This window comes from Protobothrops mucrosquamatus, unplaced genomic scaffold (assembly GCF_001527695.2).
Source record: "Protobothrops mucrosquamatus isolate PMUCROS unplaced genomic scaffold, P.Mucros_1.0 scaffold85, whole genome shotgun sequence".
In the NCBI taxonomy this organism is placed as follows: domain Eukaryota; kingdom Metazoa; phylum Chordata; class Lepidosauria; order Squamata; family Viperidae; genus Protobothrops; species Protobothrops mucrosquamatus.
Window position 1 is genome coordinate 1,138,639 of NW_015386462.1, and position 24,922 is coordinate 1,163,560.

At 36.9% G+C, this 24,922-nt stretch overlaps 1 protein-coding gene and 1 long non-coding RNA gene across 2 annotated transcripts in view; one reads left to right on the forward strand and one right to left on the reverse strand.

Moving 5' to 3' along the window:
- Window positions 1–15,638, reverse strand: part of CAND1 (cullin associated and neddylation dissociated 1) — a 32,036-nt gene extending 16,398 nt beyond the window's left edge. Inside the window, exons 1-7 of the mRNA XM_015812472.1 lie at window positions 15,235–15,638; window positions 10,814–10,957; window positions 8,132–8,286; window positions 6,407–6,530; window positions 6,009–6,265; window positions 5,812–5,917; window positions 2,077–2,222 (exon numbers count right to left, since the gene is read on the reverse strand). Of these exons, the coding sequence (XP_015667958.1) occupies window positions 2,077–2,222; window positions 5,812–5,917; window positions 6,009–6,265; window positions 6,407–6,530; window positions 8,132–8,286; window positions 10,814–10,957; window positions 15,235–15,302 (1,000 nt within the window). The 5' untranslated portion in view covers window positions 15,303–15,638. The remainder of the gene's footprint in view (window positions 1–2,076; window positions 2,223–5,811; window positions 5,918–6,008; window positions 6,266–6,406; window positions 6,531–8,131; window positions 8,287–10,813; window positions 10,958–15,234) is intronic.
- Window positions 15,639–16,122: 484 nt separating this feature from the next.
- LOC107284419 lies at window positions 16,123–24,542 on the forward strand. Its single transcript, XR_001548812.1, has 2 exons — window positions 16,123–16,209; window positions 23,925–24,542. It is a non-coding gene; the product is annotated as an uncharacterized LOC107284419 (long non-coding RNA).
- The last annotated feature ends 380 nt before the right edge of the window (window positions 24,543–24,922 follow it).

Consider the following 24,922-nt stretch of genomic DNA (forward strand, 5'->3'; position numbering starts at 1 on the left):
ACCTAGAACTAAGGAGAAACTTCCTGACAGTTAGAACAATTAACCAGTGGAACAACCTGCCTCCAGAAGCGGTGAATGCTCCAACACTGGAGGTTTTTAAGAAGAGACTGGACAGCCATTTGTCCGAAATGGTATAGGGTTTCCTGCCTGAGCAGGGTGTTGGACTAGATGACCTCCAAGGTCCCTTCCAACTTTACTATTATTATTATTATTATGATTAAAAATCAGAGATAACACTAAACTACCTTACAGCGAGGGAAAAAATTATTTGATCCCCTGCTGATTTTGTACGTTTGCCCATTGACAAAAAAATGATCAGTCTATAATTTTAATGGTAGGTTTATTTTAACAATGAGAGACAGAATAACAACAAAAAATCCAGAAAAACACATTTCAAAAAAAATATAAATTGATTTGCATTTTAATGAGTGAAATAAGTATTTGTCCCCTTCGCAAAACATGACTTATTGCTCGGTGGAAAAACCCTTGTTTGCAATCACAGAGGTCAGACGTTTCTTGTAGTTGGCCACCAGGTTTGTACACATCTCAGGAGGGATTTTGTCCCACTCCTCTTTGCAGATCCTCTCCAAGTCATTAAGGTTTCGAGGCTTATGTGTGGCAGCTCGAACCTTCAGCTCCCTCCACAGATTTTCTATAGGATTAAGGTCTGGAGACTGGCTAGGCCACTCCAGGACCTTAATATGCTTCTTCTTGAGCAACTCCTTTGTTGCCTTGGCCGTGTGTTTTGGGTCATTGCCATACTGGAATACCCATTCACGACCCATTTTCAATGCCCTGGCTAAGGGAAGGAGGTTCTCACCCAAGATATGACAGTACATGACCCCGTCCATTTTCTCTTTGATGCGGTGAAGTTGTCGTGTCCCCTTAGCAGAAAAACACCCCCAAAGCATAATGTTTGCACCTCCATGTTTGATGGTGGGAATGGTGTTCTTGGGGTCATAGGCAGCATTCCTCCTCCTCCAAACATGGCAAGTTGAGTTGATGCCAAAGAGCTCGATTTTGGTCTCAGCTGACCACATTTTCACCCAGTTCTTCTCTGAATCATTCAGATGTTCATTGGCAAACTTCAGACAGGCCTGTACACATGCTTTCTTGAGCAGGGGGACCTTGCGGGTGCTGCAGGATTTCAGTCCTTCACAGCATACTGTGTTACCAATTGTTTTCTTGGTGACTATGGTCCCAGCTACCTTGAGATCATTGACAAGATCCTTCCATGTAGTTCTGGGCTGATTCCTCACCGTTCTCATGATCATTGAAACTCCACGAGGTGAGATCTTGCATGGAGTCCCAGACTGAGGGAGATTGACACTTATTTTATGTTTCTTCCATTTGCAAATAATCGTACCAACTGTTGTCACCTTCTCACCAAGCTGCTTGGTGATAGTCTTGTAGCCCATTCCAGCCTTGTGTAGGTCTACAATCTTGTCCCTGACATCCTTGGACAACTCTTTGGTCTTAGCCATGGTAGAGAGTTTGGAATCTGATTGATTGCTTCTGTGGACAAGTGTCTTTTATACAGGTAACAAGCTAAGATTAGAAGCACTCCCTTTAAGAGAGTGCTCCTAATCTCAGCTTGTTACCTGTATAAAAGACACCTGGGAGCCAGAACTTGCTGATAGGGAATCAAATACTTATTTCACATTAAAATGCAGATCAATTTATAACTTTTTTTGAAATGCATTTTTCTGGATTTTTTTGTTTTTATTCTGTCTCTCACTGTTAACATACACCTATCATTAAAATTATAGACTGATCATTTCTTTGTCAATAGGCAAATGTACAAAATTGGCAGGGCATCAAATACTCTTTCCCTCACTGTATGTCAATTAAATAATTAATATAGATAATGAATGATAAAACAATGCAGTCCTGTTGCAGTCTAATGTATAATCAATGATATAACCTGGCAAATGTATAAACCAATATATAAACCAATGAGCACTTTCTCATACAAAGGAGACCTCCAATCAATCCAAAGGTTGTAACATATATACTGTGTATATATACTGTGTATATATACACACACACTATATGTATATTTCTAACACAAACTACCTTGGTCATCATCATCTCCACCATCAGCATCCATAGCATTCTCATCTTCATCTTCATCATCATAATTGTAATTGGGATCATAGGTAAGGTACTTAAGACAAATGTTTATAATGGTAGTTACATGAGGATAAACTTCTTTAGGGCATCTATATAATAAAAGTAATAATTAGATGACTATTAATAATTAAGTATTATTTCATTACTCAGAGTCATACAAAGAAAATGTAAATGCTTATGGCCTGTTATGCTTATGACCTGAAGCATTTATATATGGCTTTCCCATTTTAACATTATCTGTAAATCTGCTCCTTTTATTCTCCTTGAGAAGCTGAAATTCCCAGGTCAAACTGTTGGAATGGCACAGTTCTTTCCGCTAAAAGTATATGCCTAACATCTAGGATGAACTGAGAGGGCATACGTTTCTAGAGAAGTGTGTTTATTTAAAATATTTGCACAAATACCATATTATACAGCACATTTCTGGATGGCTGATCAAAATCTCAAGCAAAACTACTGGTTTAATATGGCAATGTGCTGACCTGATGATGTCAACTCTCTATTAGTTAATTAGTAAGCAAAAAAAAATCTTTTATCTGTCTCCATCCAAATAATTTACAGAGTTTCTCATTTGATTTATTATAAGTGTGAAATGTATACTTATATAAGAAAGAACCTCTCTCCCTCCCTCTTCTGAAGAAGCAGTTTTAGCTAAGCTTGGTATGGACCAAAGAGGGGGGAAAACCCTCTCTGTAACAGGAAGTGAAAAAGTATCAAACTAATCCATATGACACCTAGCTCTTACAAAACTGTAAGAGCTTTCTGGATTCGAATCAGACTCCAATGCAAGAGAATATTTGTAGCTCAGGTCCTTGGTGGGGTCAGGTGAGGTCCTCTTGCAGGAATTTCATTGCCAAACTAGGTAACATCAATGCTAGAAGGGAGCAGGATTTGCTCTTATTTTTATATACAAGTGGCTTGCCCTGTCAGTGTTGGTGGGGTGATCTTGGTGGTTCCTTGATTGGCTATTGTTTACTGTTGGCTTGTTTGTCTGCATTGGTAATTCCTTGATTGTATTGTTTACTTCTTGATTGTTGATCTAGTGTTAATCTAGGTGTTAATCTCTGCTGGGGGGGGGGGTGTTGACTGCTGGTCTTTTTGTTTCCTTTTTGGCTTTTTGATTGTCTATTTGAGCAGCATGTAGAAATTGTTTATTTCTATGTGCCTTCTAATGGCTGATTTGTCTGAGTGCAGGAATTTTATAGTGGTTTTGGACTTGGCTTTGTTTAGGAGGGTGACAGTTTCCCAGTTGATACTGTGGTTCAGTCTGTCCACGTGTTGTGAAATTAAGGAGTTTTCATCATATCTCCTGACTGCTACTTGGTATTCATGGATGTGCTCTGCTAGTCTTCTTCCTGTTTGTCCTACATAGTGACTGTTACAGTCCTTATAGTGTATATTGCAGATGACTCCTGTTTGGGGGGGGGCAGCAGCTGGGTCTTTTGGTTTACTTAGGATGTTTTGGAGGGCTTTAGTTGGTTTGTGTGCTACAGTGATGCCATATGGTTGTAATAGTCAGTTAGTGGTTTCTGAGATGTTTTTGATGTATAGCAGCATTATCTTTTTAACAGCTTGTGTTGGTTGTATTATATTAGACTGAGGGGTCAGGCAATCTTTGTTAAGTTGCGTGGGTATCCATTTTATTGGAAGATATTTCTTTTTTCCAATGTTCAGGGTTGCTGTAGTGTAGGGGTGTCAAACTGCCGGCCCACGGGCCGGACGCATCATGCAGAAGCCGCGCCCACCCCATTGCCGGCAATGGCAAAACTGTCCCTATACGTTGTGCGACGTCACGTGATGTCGCAAGTTTGACATATCTGCTGTAGTGTGTTTGTGCTCATTAAAATAGTGTTCTTACACCGTTTCTCTTATGGGAGGTTGGGATGTTACTTTGGTAGTGGAGCATTTAGTTGGTATGGGTAGTTGTGTTTCTAATTTGTGTTTCTAATTTGCCATCACTGCCCTTATTGATGAGGTATTCAGGAAAGGTAGCATGTTGTTGTTTTGTTCTTCCCTTTTGAATTTTATTCCTTTGAAGATGTTGATAGTTTCATGTGTTTTCTCTAGTTGGTCCTTTTTATTATGATAAAAGTGTCATCTATGTACCGGATCCATATTTTAGGTTATTAGCATTACAGTGCCTGCTATGAGTCCTGAAATCAGTGATCCTCTGAGTATTGATATATTTGTTAAACTGGAATTATGTGGTCAGGCAAAGGTTATAACATCCATGATTCTCTGTATTTCAAATCAGGTATATTTGGTTAGGTCTGGTGTGCTGTGTAGTAGTGCTGTCATGGATTCCTTTTCTAGTTCTGGGTCTATGGATATGTAGAGTGTGTGACATCAAATGAAACCATGATTTCACCTTCTGGACAACTGGATCAAACTAGACAACCAAATCAACAGAACTCTCAATGACCTTACCAAGAAAGGTCAAAACACTAAAGAACAGTGGCAGACTAGAAAAGCAGGAGATTTGTCCTCCCATGCTCTATGAACACTTCAAAACATACAAGCCAGACATACCTCTCCATTCATTTGTATCATTACTAGGGACCCCAACTTAAAACATTGTTAAACAACTGACAAAAAAAGCTCGGACAACTCACAGAGAGAAGTAAATACTCCATCAACTTCCCACTACAGTGCCTCCAAAGAATCAAACACCTGACTGTAGATGAAGATGAATTTTTCAGCTGTTATTTACAAGACTTCTGCCCACTTCATAAGACCAAAACAACAAAAATGCTCACTCCTTTTATAGATAATATAAATAGTAAAAAACTTTCTCAGATTTGATTAACATTTCTCAAAAGAATCAATTGGAAAATCTAATATAAAATAATCTAGTATTGTATATATTCTATATGGTATTCTATTGTATATATTCTATATAGGTAATCCTCAACTTACAACAATTTATTTAGTGACCGTTTGAAGTTAAAACGGAATTGAAAAAAGTGACATGACTATTTTTCATACTTATGGCTTTTGTAGATGGTCACGTGATCAAAATCTGGATGCTTGGCAACTGGCTCATATTTATGACATATTTATGACAACTGTAGTGTCCTGGGGTTATGTAATCACTTTTTGTGACCTTTTGACAAGCAAAGTCAACGGAGAAGCCAAATTCATTTAACTACTGTGTTACTAATTTAACAACTGCAATAATTCACTTAATAACTATGCAAGAAAAATTGTAAAATGGGGCAAAACTCACTTAACAACTGTCTCACTTAGCAACATAAATTTTGGGATCAATTGTGTTTGTTAAGTTGAATATTTTACAGTATTCTAAATATATATCAGATAACATGCTTAATATATAATATAAATGTTTTATGTCAGATTTTCCAATTGGTACTCTTGAGCAGTGTTAATTTCAAGTCACGGCACATCTCAAGCACCAGATAAGCACACCCTATTAATGTCTTTTGCATGGGTATATTAAGAAGACAGTACTTTGAAATAGTTATATTATTTATCTCATAAAAATAAGTCAGAATTAGTAAAAGAACAAGGAATAAAATTTAGTTCAATGACAAACACTGGAAGGACTTTATGCTTTCACAAGAAAATAACTATTTTTTCTGTGATTTTACAATTAGCTTCAATTCTTTTTATACTATAAAGGTAGCTAGGAGAAACCAAATGAAACAATGAATACCTTACCTCCTAACAAAAGATTCAAATGCTTGAATGCAATATTCTCGAAGTTCATCATCATCTATGTTACAAAATTTTACTACTAAAGGGATAATTTTCTCAAGATATTCACCTGATGGCAGAAAAATAAAAATATAATCATGAAATGTTTAATACTTCACATGAAAATGAGAAATACTTCAATAATGTATAAATTTATTTACCTATCCTATGACCTGCTTGCCTACTGATGGCAGCAATACATTGTATATAGGTTCTTGTTGTTGACATGGAATCATTTTTTGATAGCTCAGTCAAGAGATGTTCAATGAGGTCCACAAATACTATGTTACCACAACTCATAACAAGATGACCAAGAGCAATGATGGTTCTTTTTCTCACAGCAAGCCTTGGACTAGTTAGCTGAGGAAGCAGACACGTCAGAATAGAAGGATGGAAGTTCACAAGCAGTCCTCCTTGTCTTAAAACATTAAAAAAACAAAATGAGGGAAAAGAGCCAACATAACAAATTATATTGTCAAGACATTTTTCAAGTAGGCAAACATGAACAGGGCAGTTTGCAGAAATACTGCCTAAGAGCATCTTTAATGTATATGTTTACCTGCTCAACATGTCAGCCATGATGTCCAAAGCCTCCAACTGAACAGATACATCCTCTTGTTTTGCAATAGCACTAGTAAGTCGCCCAGTAATTTTTTTACAAACATTGGCTGCTAATGCAGAGCCTGAAAATGAATGCAATGTCATCAATATTAAAGTAGTAATTATTGGTAAAGATCTATAATATTTCCAAAATAAAATGCTACTCATTTTGTAAATACATGTAATTGAATAAATTATATAGCAAAATCTATTTTTATTTCCTAGAATGGTATAAGCATAAGTGCATAGCACGCAAAACAAAAAAACACATGCAAAAGTGACCAGAATCTATACACAACTTCTTCCAGTTATAACTCAGAACTTTCTGAGAACTATTTAGGAAAAGACTATTAGAACACCATGCTGGTAAAACTAAGTTGCACCATAGATCAACACCATGTACAAATTATTTTACAAGCTGGACTAGACAAAAAATGTTGCAGTATATCTGAATACTCTAACAGATTTTTCTTCCCTCCTGTTTCCCCCCCTCACCAGATTATTTGTCCTTTTGACTACATAAAAAATAGCACTATACCCAATGTCAAAAATAAGAAAAATATGGCATCATACAAATTAAATTTTATAAATCAATTATAAATTGCAAATATATGGAACTACATAAGTGAGCCATGTTATTCTGACTGGGGTTTGTTATTTCATTCGAAGAGTAATGGCATAAAAGCAGCGATACTTTTGCAATATTTAATATTCATTATTAATTGTCAAGTATTCTCAGGATTGTTAAATAAAATTAGATTAGTTACTATGAATTATGGATACTTTCGACTTGAGATCAAGATGTTAATTTGCCCATGTCTATTAATTTCATTTTTCTAAAAGTATTATCACAGACTGATACTAGAACAAAAAGAGGATAATTTACTCCTCTGAAAGTTTTTTATTTAGATGAATAGTACATCAAGAAAAAAAAATCCATAAGAGAAATAATTCACTTATTAATTATATGGTGCAAAGCAGATCCATTCAAATTAGTAATTTTACCATTTAGCATGTGATAGTATAGTATCACATCCAAAATCTGGATGAAAATTAGTGTGATTTAACATCAAGGACAAAAAATGTTGTAATTATTGGTCAGCTTGATAGCTAAGATAATCAGACTAAGTAAGCAAGAGAGTAAGAGCAGATGAGGATTACAAAACCTTTAATTATAAAGTATCTATCTCACAATGGCTCATGCTGGGATAAATAAAAAGTTTCTGGTAAAGGTAATTTCAATGTACTACTCCTATAGACTGCTGTCTGTGTCACATCATACAACTCACAATTATGTCACACAGTTCAGGCAGAGCTTGTTGTTAAAAATGAGCTGATTTATAATAGAATTTGCAGCATAAATCCTGGGCAATACTGCATAACACAATCATGTCACACAATACCATACAGATAATATTAATCAAGGACCAAAATGTCCATTGGCTTTATTTTTTTTTTAATTCTTCCTGTTTCCTCTCTTGAAACACATAAAATCCAAGCTGGAAATTAAAACAGTAGAATAAAGATACTTAAAAAGCAAAGAGAACCAATTTTCCCAGTATCAAATCAAATATTTAAAAATAAAATAATTATTTTCTAGAACTTCATTTGTATTCAGATTGACTGACTAAAATCAAGCTAGATAATAATAAATGATCCAGAGAAGGAAATAAGAAAGATTTACCGCTAGATGCAGGAGGAAGTTCTCCAATAACCGTTTTTAGACCAATGCTTGAAATATCACGTAGCTGCTCTTTGTCAGAAAGCATGTTAGTACAGAGGGTATCAACAATTGTCTCTACTTGGTATTCTTTCACTTTACTCACCAGGGGTCCAAGACTGCAATGAAACCAAGGCAATTTAAATTGTAATTAAAAATGTTGAAATATTTATTCATTGATATTTATAAATAAAATTTGTGATACACATCAACACAAAATTTGTGTTTCCATTCATTTAAATCAAACAGTTTCAAATCAAAGAATGTATTGGATTTGCTTCTATTTGCATATTTCCATTTGCTTCTATTGTACATAGATATTAAAGTTATTATTTAGTTATTGATTGGTCAAAGGTAATCATTTCAAGAAAAAAGGAAGTATTGCTAAACATATATTTGTTAAATTTCTTTAGTTAATGCCAAAGTATAAATTATGTAATTTTTATGGGTTTCACAAAATCAGCTTTATTAAGAAAATAGTACAAGTAGTTGTGGGTTAATTATGGTATTTGGACCAGAAACTTCATTGCTAAGTAACATGGTCCTAAAATATGTTGAAGAAAGCAATGCCATACCAGTTCCATATTTTTTTTTGGGGGGGGGGGGAACCCACACAAAAAACCCATGGAAATGTATATGATATTACCAATAACTGAATGTGACTTGAAGAAGTTCACTCTACTTTAGAGTTATAATATACTGGCAACTTTTATATCAAATATTTGGGGGCTGTAGACTGTGTATCTGTGAGACAGATAAACAAATCAATTAACTATGTGTAGTTACTCAAATCTAAAGTAGAAAAGGTGCTTTGGCAGGTACATAGGCACAAACACCGTACCTGCTGGCATTTTTTGGGGGGTCAGTTCATAGTTGCTGGTCTTAAGACACTTGTTTGAGTTAAGGCACATCCTACAGTCACTTCCTGAATGCGATTGTCAATCTCCATCATGTTAAAAGAAACCATTTTTTAAATCTCAAATCTGAAGAATAGCATTCTCTAATAGCTTTTAAAATCGAACATGCATGTATTTTTTTCATGCTAGGTAACATAAATCAAGCAAACAATCATTCACAATTTTTTGAATGCATCTAAGAAATGTATCATTATTGGCTGAAAGAAATACTTATTTTAATAACTTTGCCAAGGATTTTGAATGAAGCCAAGAAACTGATATTAACCAATACAGGCAAGCAATTAAATTATTTTTTAAAATAAAATCTAACAAAAAAATAAACCAGAAAAGATAAATGATCAAAGCCATTCATTTTGCTATTTTCAAATGACCACATTAACAGCTGTCACTTTCTACAATATAGACCACTGAAGAAACAGGCTGTTCCATGAATACTTCTCATCATATTTCAAGTATAAATACAATAATGGAAAAAATGGAACTGTAGTAAATTGATTACCTTGGAAAATATTAAAATTATTTAACAATGAATTTGTAGTAACATCAGTCAATGAAAGTTTATGTGTATGATTAATTCAAGTACAGCCATACACATAATTCATGATTAATGATTAAATTCAATTTGAATGTTTATTTAACAAAACCATTCTGAGTCAAAGATAAGCTTTGTTCCCATTTTTATTTATATATAATCAACTATCATTACTTCTGACTAACTAATCATAATTCTTAGAATAAGGAAGATATCTGCTTTTTCTTCAGTATAAATAAATGTAAGGCTTGAATATTTCTACAGAAGTTAAACTTTTTTAAATTCTATGTTTACCAATGGCAAAATACCATTATGTAAAAATATGTAGACCTCTGATTTATAGGTGATATATCTGTTCTCAAAATACACAGGCCAATCCACGGTTGTGAAAAGCCAGGAATTTTTGCTATAAAAATCATTGTACTTGGTTTTATAATATCACAACTTCTGGATTCAAATAATAAAATAATTAACATTAGTTTTCTTTTAAGCAATAGTCAATTACTATACACTCTGTTAGCTAATTTCAAAATGACTGCATCTTCTCATGACAACAAATAGAATTGTATGTCTTTGTGTAAAATGAGCATATGCAAGTATCATTTGGTTCTATATAAATACATTAAAAGGAATTATGTTTAATTCTCCATTAGTAACAACTATGATCAGATGTGTCCTTACATCTGATCATAGTTGTTACTAATGGAGAATTAAACATAATTCCTTTTAATGTATTTATATAGAACCAAATAATACTTGCATATGCTCATTCTACACACAGACATATAATTCTATTTGGCCTTCAAAGAGATGAGAATGAATGAAACAAACACCTTTGTTTCCCTTTGTAGTATGCATAATGTAAGATATAACTGATGTTATAACTATAACTATGAAGGACAGAATGTGGACATAATTATATACATACATTTTCTCTAAGGATCATACAATGAAATTGGATTCAAAAGAAGGTTCAAAATAACCAACATGGATTCATACATATTATATCAAAACTGATTCACAGAGAAAAACAAGAATATCTTGTTATGTCTTACCATATGTTGGAGACTGTAAGATCACTGAGGTTTCCTGACTTGCTTACAGAATGCTGACAGAACAGACAAACCAATTCATATTTTCTCAGTACAAATCAAGACAATTGGTATAAAATAAAATGCCTGATCAGAAAATACATACCATTTCACTGCTAAATTTTGCACTTCACCATTTTTATCTTCCAGCAACTTCAAAATCATTTTCACAACCTTCCTTTCACTATCATCATCTAACTTGATAGAATCTTTTTGTAGTTCAGTCATCAAGTCATTTGTTGCCATAAACCTTTTAAAAAAAAGTCATTTCAGTTGCTGTCAGTTTTATACCAATCTAATAATTAATAATCTCAATAACTTCAAATATGTTAGACTTCATGTGAAGTAAAGTAATATACTTCAAATCTGGAGAAAAGACTTCATAATAGAGTGAAAGAAATGGAGAAAAAGCATGTTAGATCAAACTATCTTCTCTCATCTGCAAAAGACCACCAATTGTCATAAAAAATGGAGAGAAAAGAAAGGCAAAGATAATATCAAATATCTATTCTTGTTTACCTTTTCCATTAGCTTTCAGCATAACTCCATTAAGTAAATATTTAAGTAAAGAAAGGGAAAAAATGACATTAGCTATTTAGCAATTCAGGTAAATAGTAAACTGAAAGACTGATTATGTCTGAAAAATCGTTCATCATGTTACTAGCAAAAAAAAAACCCTCACAAAATCAGAGAATTGTAATAGATCAGAATCCATGTCTTTTTTGATGCATCAGTTTAAATCAGTGTTTTTCAAACTAGGCAACTTTAAGATGCTGGCTAGGGAATTCTGGGAGCTGAAATCCAAATATCTTAAAATTGTCAACTTTGAAAAACACTAGTCTAAACTAAAGCACATCCAGCTATTTTAAAAGAAGTCTACCACTTCCTTCATTAATCTATTCTTATATTCCTATACATATTCTATTTATTTCACCATCCTTATATATTACACGCTAAATTTTAGATAATTCATAGAAATACCAATGTATTAAACCATATAAAACAGTCACTAAAATAAGTAATACCAAATTAAACACAATGTTCACAGTTGTAAATTAAATAAAAACAACACTGAGCTCATAAATGTACACACTGTTAAAAAACCTTTTTAGAAATGCCCTTATGTCATAATTTATGATGTCACCCAGATTTCAGGAGAAGGTTGATTCAGAAACCAGCAGTGCCGGGATGCATCCGGCCATGTGGGACTTAGCAGGCGGCTGGTTAAAGAGGGACAGTTAGCCATCTCCGGCGAGTTAGCAGGCGGCTGGTTAAAGAGGGACAGTTGCCATCTCCAGGACATGGCGCGCGTGCCCACTGAGAGGGCTGAGTGCCGCCTCTGGCACGCGTGCCATAGGTTCGCCACCACTGATCTAGTCATATGGCAAACTATGGACTCTATGTGAACTTAAATTTTAGAAGAAATTAATGAAGTTCATCCCACTCCAAAGATGAATATTCCTATGAACACTCAGAGTAGGATTTATTAACAATAGGTTATAAGAATGCAACATCCCTAGAAATACATGACAAAATAATTCTAATACTCTTAAATCCTATATTATTGGAGTAATAGTAAAGAATCTGGCCACATGATTACACACCATTTTATATTTCTTTAAAATATAAAGGAATGTGCTTGTGTGTGGATTCCATTTCATATTTAATCCTAACATCTTCTTAAATTACTGGTAAGATATTAAATACTACCTCTACTATTATCATTAAAATAATTTTACTACTCTTACATTAAACCTAAATGCAACTAAAAGCTATTAAATGTTTTTTTTCCCTGTGTGACTTGCAACTATTATAAAAACCTATTTTGTTGAATAAAGGCTTAGAGTAAGTCCCATTATACACATATTTTGAGGAAATATTTAGGACAGCTTTTTCCAATTTGATGTTATCCATACATACTTAAATTACAGCAGAAGGAATGCAAGGGCATACATGGCAGTGGCAGTCATCACACTGCAGAAGGATGTCCAATGTTCTATTAAAAAATGAAATTGGGATGTCTTTGAAGACATCTCCACTATTAGAAAGCCAGAATGAGGAAAATGTGAATCATATAGAAAAACCAAAGGTTTAAAGAGCCCGTGTCTTCTGACCATGAATATGTAGTAATATTTGAAAAAAATGCCAGTCATAATCTTAAATCAGACATGTCAAACTTGCGATGTCACGTGACATCGCACAACATATCGAAACTTTTTCCCTATTGCCGGCAATGGGGTGGGCGCGGTTTCCTCGTGACGCATCTGGCCTTTGGGCCGGCAGTTTGACACCCCTGCCTTAAATGTTTGCCTCATTCAACAATGAAAATGATACACTGGGTTTTTAATGGCATTTCTTCTCATATGCACAACATACAGAAGCATAGTGCATTTGAAAAAAGAGAGCACTGAAATGGCCTGGAAAAGTCTGCTGCATATGTGAGAAACGTGCCCCATTCATGCATTATTTAATTTTGTATTTACTGTTTCAGTGTAATATTTTATGTGTATTACTATTACCTGTATTGAGCATTGCATGAGTGGAAAGAACTTGTAAGTATTAAATGAATATTTCCATGCTTCTTTTACAAATATCCAACTTTCTTTTAATTAATCACAAAATGGCATCACTTTGTATAACTGTGTTTTAAATTTACTGATATTAGGACATTATAAATTATAAATCTGACTAGTTTGACTAGTTTGACTTTGGTATTGACACTGGTGAAAACACAACCACAGCATGATTAGTACTGAAGCTGATGCAGTAGAGCTACACCATAGTTAAAGTGAAATGGAAAATGAGAGTTCATGCACGGTAAGGAAGTATTTAATTCCATAACTTCAGAAAAGAAATTACTTTACATGGGGGGAGGGGGTGCACACACAAGTTGTATATAACAGCATGTATAAACTTAAAATATTGGGGGGGGGGGAGAAATCAGGTAGTCCTTGACTTACAACAGTTCATTTAGTGATTGTTCAAAGTTACAACACTGGAAAAGATGACTTATGACCATTTTTCACACTTACAACCATTGTAGCATCCCCGTGGTCATGTGATCAGAATTGAGACACTTGACAATTGACTCATATTTATGATGGTTAGTCAATGGGGAAGCCAGATTCACTTAACACCCTGTACTTCCTTAACAACTACAGTGATTCACTTAACAATTGTGGCAAGAAAGGTTGTAAAACGAGGCAAAATTCACTTAACAATTGTCTCACTTAACACAAGAAATTTTGAGCTCAGTTGTGGCTGTAAGTCAAAGACTACAGGTATTTTATAATTTAATGGAATTAATCTGCCAATAGCAAACTTAAGAAAATACCAATAAAAATACCAATAAATAAAACCTTTTATTTTATATGCTTAACAACAGACTAACAAATGGTCAATGTCTGTCTATGCTGCTATATTATGACATATTGATGAATTTAAGGTCCTTCACAGTTATAATTTTCTATGTCCTTACTGACTTAAATGTTGATGCTAAGCTAAGAGAATCATTTATTTCACTCAGCAAACATGCAAAAGAGGATTTACAGGTACAGCAGTCTTCTATAATAAAAACTGAGAATATGTTCTGAAGAATAATATTAAAATGTATGAGAACAGGAAAAATGAGCCTGCTTTAAATTATGTATCAGATACACCAGTCAAACCTCTTACCTTTATTCAGAGAAAGTGTTTCAATTAATTTAATTTTATAACAGCAAGAATTTCAACAGTTTGCAAAACTTTTTCCATTTTACTGCAGTATTAGAAATATTAATGTACAATCTGTTATTGCAGCAGACGTGGACAGGTTATACACTTAAATCGCTTTGCCTTTTATATCAAAAGAAAAAGGAGTGATATGCTATAATATTCAACACCAGCAATATATGTGTCTAACCCAATATTTTAATATTTCTAAACTAAAATTCAGTATTATTACTATAATATTTTAAAATACATACTTCTATTGTGAATTCAAGGAAAATTATATTTATACCTTAGAAACAAATTTCAAAGAGAAGAAAATTGCACAGATGCTATATTAATCACAACGATTTCTCCACTCTACATACACAAATTAAAACATTTGGTTTAAAAAGATATTTTAACAAGGATTGCAAAAACCTAAAAACAGAAACGGTTAAAATCAAACCACAAGTAAAAGTCCTGCCTGCAGAGAACCGGCTTCTATGACAAATTACGGAGTACAAGAGTAATAGAGAGCGTAGCAAAAAGAGGGAATGGGGTTAACAAACTTCCAGACAACTTCTAGGGGAAAAGGGCCGCCTCAAGGCCGGGCTCCAAACTGCAGCCATGCGGACTCCAAGCAAGGCATAACAAGGCCAGGATCAGAGACTCAAGTTCTCCTGCTTGACGGGCCTCAAATCAGGCAAAAGATAGGTTGGGTGGGGCACCACCTCCCAGGAAGCAGCTCGGGCCTGCCCGCTATAAAGCATCCCAGGGCGGACCTGGGGAGAGACCTTCAGTCTAAGCAGGAGGAAAGCTACCTACTCGGCCTCTTACCTGAAGTCCTTGTCACTCGATGTCATTTTCTCCAGCAGGTTGGAGATGTGGTATGAGGCACTCGCCATGATGATGGTCCCGGTGAGGGAAGCGTTTGACCGGCTCCACGTCGCCTAGTGCTGTATGCGGAGGGAAGAGAAGGTGAATCGGGGGGGAGCGAGGGCTCTGCCTGACAAGAGAGACTGGCGGCGCCTGCTTGACGGCGATGAGCCGTGCTTCCCCCGAGGCTTTCCCCGAGGCGGGGGTGGGACACGATGACGGGGGGTTTAGCGCGCGCGCTGTGGGGAGATCAGTATCATCGCCAGCGGCTGGTACTCGCGCGGGAAAAGGCGAAGGACGATCGCGAACGATCTCGCTCAGGCGAATGGAGGCGGACGTATAGTCCCACCGTCTGTTGCCTCGCGCGAGGACCTAAGGTCAGGGTTCAAAGAGGGCCTCGCTAACGTCGCTCTTCCGAGCCTCCCATTGGCTTCCCGTGATAGCGTAGGTGGCCTATTTCGCATGACGTTTGCGACGCATGCGACGCAGAGCGTGCGCGAGCGGGTTGGTTAGAAAGCAAGAGGGGTGGAAGCGTATTCAGTGCTAGACTTTTGATGTCTTTGCGGGAACTGGAGTTTATATACTGAAAACGTTTGGGGGGGGGCAGCGTTTTTGTGTCATGAAAATAAGGCAATACGATTTAAATTGTTAAATTTTAGATTCGGATAGATACAGTGCATAGTACTTTTATAATTGTATTTAAACAGAAGCACTTTATTATATGTTTATTTCACCTTTATTATTATTACAACTGAAGGCGGCGAACATATCCAACACACCCTCCTCTTCTTATTTTCCTCACAACAACAACCCTGGTAGGTGAACTGGGCTGAGAGAATGACTGGCCCAAGGTCATCCAACCATTCCATGGCTAAGGCAGCACTGGAACCCGGGTCTCCTGGTTTCTAGCCTGGGCTTTAAGCACTAGAAAAACAGGTAAATACGATTTATAACACTTTTATAATTTTAAACATATGCACTTATGTTATGCACTGCTGCAGTATTAAAATGCAGGCTATAAAGTTTATAATGAAACCAATTCAAATATATTTAAAAAGAGAGTATGAATAATGAAGTGACACTATTAAAAGAAATTATATGCTGAATTTTTGTTCTATTTTTCCTCTTAAAGTGGGAAGGGCTGAGAGATTTGATTTGTACTGTATAGTGTATGGCAGGGGTAGTCAACCTTGGCTCTTTTATGACTCGTGGACTTCAACTCCCAGAATTCCTGAGCCAGCCATGCTGGCTCAGGAATTTTGGGAGTTGAAGTCCACGAGTCATAAAAGAGCCAAGGTTGACTATCCCTGGTGTATGGAGTTAAGCTATGTTTTATTTAACCTTAGTTTGACTGGGTTCACAAAGTACACTAAGCCACAAAACATAATGGCTGGACTTATGTAATATGAAAATAAGGAGACCTTAACCAAGATTATACTTGAAACTGGTGTCACAGAATTGGTCTACTTGCTCAAAAACATATTTTAATTTGGATTGTTTCCCTTCCCTTCAGACTTGGAGATTGCTTAGTTCAACTATATGGCTGGGCATCCCACTAAGTCTGAAACAGAAAAAAAAATGGCCTTGGCATAGTGGATAAACCCTGTTACAATGTTTTGGCCCTAAATCATCTGATCAATTGATTGATTGATCTAAACCGTGTCTCCATCTCTGCTGAAGAACATAATCCAAACAGGATAAATCTTCGTAAACTGCACTTCCAGTGTAGATTGTTTTTTTTCCCAACAACAACAACCCTGTGAGTTGGGTTGGGCTGAGAATGAGCAACTGGCCCAAGGTTATCCACTTGGCTTTCATTGCTAAGGTGTGTGTGTCTGTGTGTATGCGCACATACTGTATATAAATTAATCAAAGGATTCAGCTTTTGTTTCCTAATTCCAGTTCAATATTATGGCTGCATATGTTTTCAACAGGTGCTTTACTTCAGTAATGAAACATCTTTTTGAAATTGTTTTACGAAGCAGTTCCCCTCCTTGATTCTCAATAAAGTGAAACTGCTTTGCTTCTATGGCTTCCATGATCAAGTGGCAATAACTTAAAGCAAATAAAAGTTTAAACACTCATTTAACAGCAGAAAAGGAAGAACAGAAACAGCTTGAAAGAAAAAGACCTCAAATTCTATGTAAACTATTTGCACTATGTTATTAAACAAAATTTTAATTATTTATAATCAACTGGTCTTTTAAAGCAGAGGCCCCCAACCTTTTGGGCACCAGAGACCGGTTCTATGGAGAAAGAATTTTTCACGGACTGTTAGAAACGTGATTAAAACACTAACAAAATTGGATTGGTAAGAAAAGAATTTATTCTGCAGAAAATAGAAAAAGCAGTTTGCAAAGTGCGGTGGATCTCTAAGAGATACTTCAACACGAAGTTCTAAATTAGAGACCACACCCAATTGTTCAAATTCATAGCACTATATACACTCCTAGTGTGACGCCCCCACTCCCCTCCCCTCCCCTTTGGTCCCATTTGAAAGGATTTCAGGGTTTACAATCTTGTCCAAGGCGCCTAACCAGAATACATCACCCCTCTCCCTTTTGTTTTGTTAAGTTTATCTTGTGAAAAGGGAAATAACATCAATCTCTAACTCTCAGCGGATACAAAAGGCAATAAACAATAGTTAAAAGGTTATACAGATCAAAAGGCAAAGTAAATAGAGGAAACAATAAACTTGCAGATACATCCCACCCTCCCCTCCGGGAGACATAGGATGGGAATGGGTTTAAAGAATTGTTTTATTTTTAAACGTGTTGCTAACAAATCCACCCTTTTCTGTTTTTACACTAATTTAAAAATAAAAATATTGTTTTTCAAATGGTTTTAAACTTTCCTGGATCTCCTCAGCATTCTCGAAATCAATTATTGCAGTATGCTCAGTTACCTTGTTTGACATCATTTGCTTGTCACTTTTGTTAATGGTATTTATCATTCCCTCCACAGTGTTTTGTACAATACTTCGTATTATAGGGATCAAATAGGGCAGGCATGTCCAAAGTCCGGCCCGCGGGCCATTTGCGGCCCGCGGCCCGGTTTAATCCGGCCCTCGAACAGCCCTCCCTGCGGTATGTAAATGCGGCCCTCCCACGGCCCTCCGGCAAGTCCCATGAGAGAGAGAGAGACAGACAGACAGACAGACAGACAGACAGACAGACAGAGACAGAGGCACTTGCACTTCTGTCTCTCTCTCTCTCTCTCTCATGGGACTTGCCCCCTCGCAGGGCTCCTCATTGGCCCTGCGCCCGGGTGTCCCGCCCCCTGGGAGAAGGGCGGCCAGGAAGTCCCTTTCCCGGGCTGGCCCCATCCCNGGCGACGGGGACCCCAACGATGCTGCAGTGGCTGCCGCCAGAGCTGCTGCCTCCCGTCCTGCTCCCCCTCCCTGCCCGTTTGGCTGAGGACGCAATGGGGCCGCCGCCACTGGAGCTGCTGCCTCCCGTCCTGTTCCCCCTCCCTGCCCCTCCCTGCTTGTTCGGCTGAAGAAGCGATGGGGCGGCCGGGAGCTTCTACCTTCCGTCCTGCTCTCCCCGCCCGTTCGGCGCCATCTGCCTTTCATTCTCTCTCTCTCTCCTAACCTGGAGGGAGAGGGAGAGAGAGAAAGAGGAAAGAAAGAGAAGAGAAAGAGAGGAGACAGGGAAAGAGAAAAAGTGGAAAGAGAAAGGGGAAAGAGAGAGAGAAAGTTAGAGGAAAGAGGAAGAGAAGAGAGAGGAAAAAAAGAAAAAGAAGAGAAAAAGAGGAAAGAGAGAAAGAAGAGAAATAGAGGAAAGAGGAAAGAGAAAGAGAGGAAAGAGGGAAAGAGAAAGAGGAAAGAAAGAGAGAAAGAAAGAAAGGAAAGAGAAACGGAAAGAAAGAGAGGAAAGAGAAAGAGAAGAAAAGAGAAAGAGAGGAAAGAGAAAGTTAGAGGAAAGAGAAAGAGGAGAGGAAAGAAAGGAAAGAGAGGAAAGGAAGAGAAAGGAAGAGAGGAAAGAGAAAGAGAAGAGAGGAAAGAGAGAGGGAAAGAGAAAGAGAGAGGGAAAGAGAGAGGAAAGAAAGAAAAAGGAAAGAGAAAGGGAGAGGAAAGGGAGAGAAAAGAAAGAGAAAGAAAGCAAGAGGGAGAGGAAAGAGAAAAAGAGAAAAGAGAAAAAAGATTGAGAAAGAGAAAGGAAAGAGAAAGAGAGAAAGGAAAGAGAAAGAAGAGAGGAAAGGGAGAGGAAAGAAAGAAGAGAAAGAGAGGAAAGAGAAAGAGGAAAGAGAAAGAAAAGAGAGGAAAGAGGAAAGAGGAAAAGAGGAAAGAGGGAGAGAAAGGAGAGGAAAGAGAAAGGAAAGAGGAAAGAGAGAAAGAGGAAAGAGAGAAAGAGGAAAGAAAAAAGATTGAGAAAAGAGAGAGAGGAAAGAAAGAGGAAAGAGAAGAGAAAGAGGAAAGAGAAATAAAGGAAAGAGAGGAAAGAGAAAGGAAGGAAAGAGGAAAGAGAAGAAAAGAGGAAAGAAAGGAGAAAGAGAGGAAAAAGAAAGTTAGAGGAAAGAGAGAGAGAAAGAGGNAAGAGAGAGAGGGGAGAGGAAAGGGAAAGGAAAGAGAGAGAGAGAGAAAGAGGAAAGAGAGGGAGAGGAAAGAGGCATAAAATAATTCATTTGCGTTTAATTGTAATGGTTCAAAGAATGTTTGGAAAAATGTTCGGCCCTCCAGCACGTTCACTTCATCCAATCTGGCCCTCTTTGAAAAAAGTTTGGACACCCCTGAAATAGGGTAAGCACATTAATCCTACAAGTATCACTATTAACATAAATAAAGCTTGTTTCTAATTCCTAAAAATTCCTCTCAGGAATCCTTCATCATCAAGTATTCCAGTCCAGGTTTGGACTGGTACATGGGCTATTTTTCTCATTTTATTTGTTATTTCTTCAATGGCTTTCCCTTCATTGTCTATTTGTAGACAACAGTTGGTGAGATTAAATTTTCCACAGACCCACCCTTCTTCTGCCAGTAAATAATCCAATGCTAACCTATTTTGATAAATTGCAGTCCTCATTTGGGTGCTATTCAATGCTAGCGTCTCGTTAGTAACAATTTCCAAAACTGCTTGTAGTTTAATTATGCGATTCAGCATATAAATTGGTGTTCTGTATCCTCATGATCCATCCTCAGCCCAAGTAGCAGGTCCATATACCTGTATTATACGCTCAGGGGGCCATTCATTATCCTTCCACTCTCCAATTTTCAATGATCGTTTTTTCCTAGCTCCCTTATCCTCGTATACTGCTACTCCAAGTTTTTCCCCTTGAAGAATGGGAAGTAGGAAAAAACTAGGTTTTATATTTCCCAATACACATGAACCATACCAATTGCTAGGTAGGCTGGTATATGCAAATTTTCCACATATCCAATAAAATCCTTGGGGGGCAAACCATTCTTGGGACGCATTGTCCCATAATCCCTGTAAAACCGTGTTATTAAAGGGATTATGATCAATACTATACATGGTTCCCCAATTCTGAATACTTGAGTCCCCGTATTTTATTAATTGCATCTCTGACCTTCACATACCATAATTCCTACTTCCTCCTGATTTTGGAGCAGTTTCTCTGAAAGCAGGAGTAACTTATAATGGATGTAGTTAGAGTCCACTTTTGATTTCTCTTTGCTAATTTAGTAGTCCATGTAGACATAATATTAGTATCTTGGATGTCAACTTCTTTGGCTTCCCAGGGCCATTGTTCCCCCATATTTGTCCCACCACATACATAACAATTCTTTACTCCCAGGCTGGTAGCTATCCTTTCAGCTAGATCTATAAACAGATTTTTGGTGAGAAAGGTGAGTCCCAAGGTATCAGGGTGATGGGCCCTTTCAAGTTCCTCATAAAAGGAATGAAATAACCTCCTTTCTATTGGAGTCAGATTTTTCCTGGTTACGTTAACGGAGATGCGGGTGTTCGGGTCCTTTCCCACGCTCTCAATTCCCAGCCCATATTCCTGTAATCCTTTGTCGGGATCTACAAAATGCAAACAGATGGGGGTACAATGGTCTTCTAGACAATCAGATTGTCCAACCCCCTTGGTTAAATTAAACCACGCTCTAGGTGGGCCTTTATCATCGAAATACCAATATGTCTGGGAAGCCCCATAGTAAACATATATCCTTTGTGTGAGGTAACTCCGCTGCCAACTGAGGTCACCACAGGTGGTCCAAGGACTAAACTTTATGGCATAGCAGGCATCGAAGCAGATTCTACTCCTGTGATTTGCAGAAGTACTGGTGTTTTGTCCTAATAATAATAGCTTTTGGCTCTTTCCACTTTGAATGGCAAACACCTGAGTAGTTGTTTGATATTCCACACTAGAGGGGTCAACGTATGTAACCCTTCCTGTTTCATTACACAGGGGAAATTGGATGGTATTATGGACACATGTTCCCACCACCAACTTGTAGTTCATCTGAGTATGATATGTCAGAGTTTCGGTTATCACCCATTTTAGTGGTTTTAATGCAAGCATTACAGTTATCAGGGTTATCTGTACTTTGGCTTTTGCATATGCTCCCGAACCCTACTACTCCCACTATAATCCATATCTTAATTACTCTTGTAACCAAGGTCATATTAAGGTCTAACATTATCCCAATTCTGTCCATCCCTGGAAAAGTACTTCTTCCCTTTCACTTTTAACACCACTATCTGTAAGGGGCTGAGATTGGTACTTGGGACACCAGTCTTCGATGATCACTATATCACATTTTCCTCCACAGTCTCTGTGTATCGGTGCACAGTCTGGGCAATAGGTATAACCACAATTACATCAACATTTACTGTCACAAAACCAACATATTTAAAACTCCCCCCCCTTTCTAATGTCTCTATATTTTGCTTTTTCTTATTATCAACTTCAAAGGATCAGGTGTGGACTGGAAACTCCAAGGGAGGTGTTTGTTTCCTGAGAAAATTAAAATATCTGGACAGTTTATGCACATATTACTTCCAACAGTATCCTAGAAACCACATTAGTTGTTGCATTACTACAGGTGTATTACATGGGTAGTAAAATCTACCTGAATGCACTGAAATGGCCTAAGGGCTGGAGGCCTCCCTCCCCCTTTTTGTTTCCTGATTGCTTGCCTATTTTAACATATCAAGCATTTATTCACTACTTGTCTTGCTGCTGTATAAATTCTGATACATCCATAATATTTCAGGAGCTCATCCACCAATGCCTGAACCCCCCAGTGGCTTCCTTCATGTAACTTCTCCAATAATCCTCGTGCTATGGGTTTATTGATTACCTGCCTCCCATTCGGGAGAAACCATTTACCCTTCTCTCCTTGTTGCCCACCTATCTGCATTATTTTTTTCCCTCTGTTTCTGAAAACACAGGGATCTCTTCTAGTGTTTCTACAATTTATACTTTCTTCATTTGCTGCCCCCTTGGCTTCTTCATCCATAATCCCACACTTTCGAAAGAATTGCCCCTCTGATGTGCACTCACATGGGTTATGGCAATTCTTTTTGGTCAATTCCTTTCCTTTGCTGTTAATCATTCCCCTTTCTACCCAAATTTTTCTAAAGGTATGGACCACCCCAAAGGTGTACTTCACTTGTTTGCACGGCCTGGTTGCTGGCATGTTGTGGCCTGGTGCCGGTCCACAGACTGGGAGTTAGCGACCCGTGTTTTAGAGTACATGAGAGAGAATATAATAATATTTGGGGGTTATCTGGAGTTTATTTTTCGCTCCCTCTTCCTTCCCAATGCCAAGATGACATTTACTTAAACTTCTTTCATTCCTTCTTCAAGGTTGTCTTTGCTACATATGTATTTCTTTGTTTATAACTTTTGGATATCTACAAAGATTCTATCTGTTCTCTGTCAAGTGTATGTTGGACTTTGATTATAAAATTTATTAAATAAAATATATTGCCACTTGATTCATATTTTTCCTGAATGCCTTTCTCCATAGTTCTGTTAGTGATAGCTATCCAATCTTTTGCTGCCAGAAAACTATCAGCATAAACTTTGCTGTTCTTATTGCCAATCATGTTAGAAGCAAATAATGAAATTTCCTAAACCATAAAGCAGCAAACCATACTAAGTATGTTTGTGTGGCATAGCACAAATCACCAAAGTGAGTATTGAACTGGCCCCAAATGATTAAAGAAACTGAAAGCTGCTCTGGATAGATTTAGTGAAGCTATTTTTGTAGCTATTATTTCTAAAATGTTTTGGGGGGAAATCTCAAGTGACAGTTGGATTTTACCTCATCTATCTCTTTTTGATATACTTTCACCCATACATATTCAATTATACCTATAGAGAAATGAAAAAAGAATCATGTTTTGGTTATTGTTTCTTTCCCCAGAATAAAAGATATATTTTCCTTAAAGTTTGGACAAAACTAACACGTTTAACTAGATTACCTTAGAACTAACTATTGATGTAATGTATGGTTAAGGTATCCCCTCCTTTTCCCCAAAGCATTAAGTTTAAACTATCTAGATTGGTATCTAAAATGTCCTAATTATTTCAATATGATATGAAAGTAAAAGCCTTTCCATCTCTTGCAAACTGACCACCAGCTCAAACTGTCATAACATAAAATATAAGTTTAAAAAACACAGCTAACATAGTATGAACAAACAGCAAATAATCTCAAGTTTTCTTCTATCCAGAACCAAAAGGAACAGAGGAATCTATGCCAAACGTTCTATCCAGGCAGAGGTGTTGGGTAAGAGGGAGCAAATGATGAAAACAGACTTGTGCCATTGTGACACAAACTCTATCCTTTCTTTACATGTATCAACATCACGTAAACATATGATAGGACAGAGCTGCATGGGACACCATGAAGGCATTATGCCGCTTCCATCTTTTTGAAGAAACTATTGAATCCTATGGATGCTTCTGCACTGAACTCTTTGAACGTTCATTTACTTCACTATGCAACTGTCTAAGGGACAAGATTAAGGGGAAGTAGAAAGATTCCATGCAGAATAGGTTGATCGGAAAGGAGTCTCCTCTGATAGATATTTTTCTCCTTTCAGAAAACAGTTGCTTAAAGTATGCTTCTCCCATCCAATTGAGTTTGGTGGAGAAACTGGTATTAAATATAAACAAATCTAGCATTATCATTGAGTCCTTAAGATAATAATTATGACAATGTGTGCTGTACTAAACTATGAATTTGGCCTATTTCACAATATCTGTAAAGCCAAAATATTACTTATTGTCTTGTTCACATTCTATGTGTATGATGTATAATGTATGATAATGAATTTCTTTGTATAGTATAGTTATTTTTAACTGTATGAAGGCTTTTTGGTGAATCTAAATCAGAATGTGACAGAGAAGCTATTTTAGGCAACAAAAATTATTATTAATATTTTTGAGTCATAGTTAAATTTGACACTTTAAGCTATAGTTTCAATATAGATAATTATTCTTGAGGATTATGAGTAAAAAAAATGCAAGTAGCATTTTTGTTTTAAAGGGAACGTTCCTATACTTGTCCTATAAGTACTTGTTGATCTATGACTGTAATGAAGCCTGCCCATTACAGTTGCAAGGGAGACAGCCATTAAGTGAGACTTGCTTAGCAGCCCACATTCCCTGCTCTCCTTGATGCCACTGGTAAATTAACATGTGGGTTGTTAAGTGAGGATGCCTTTGG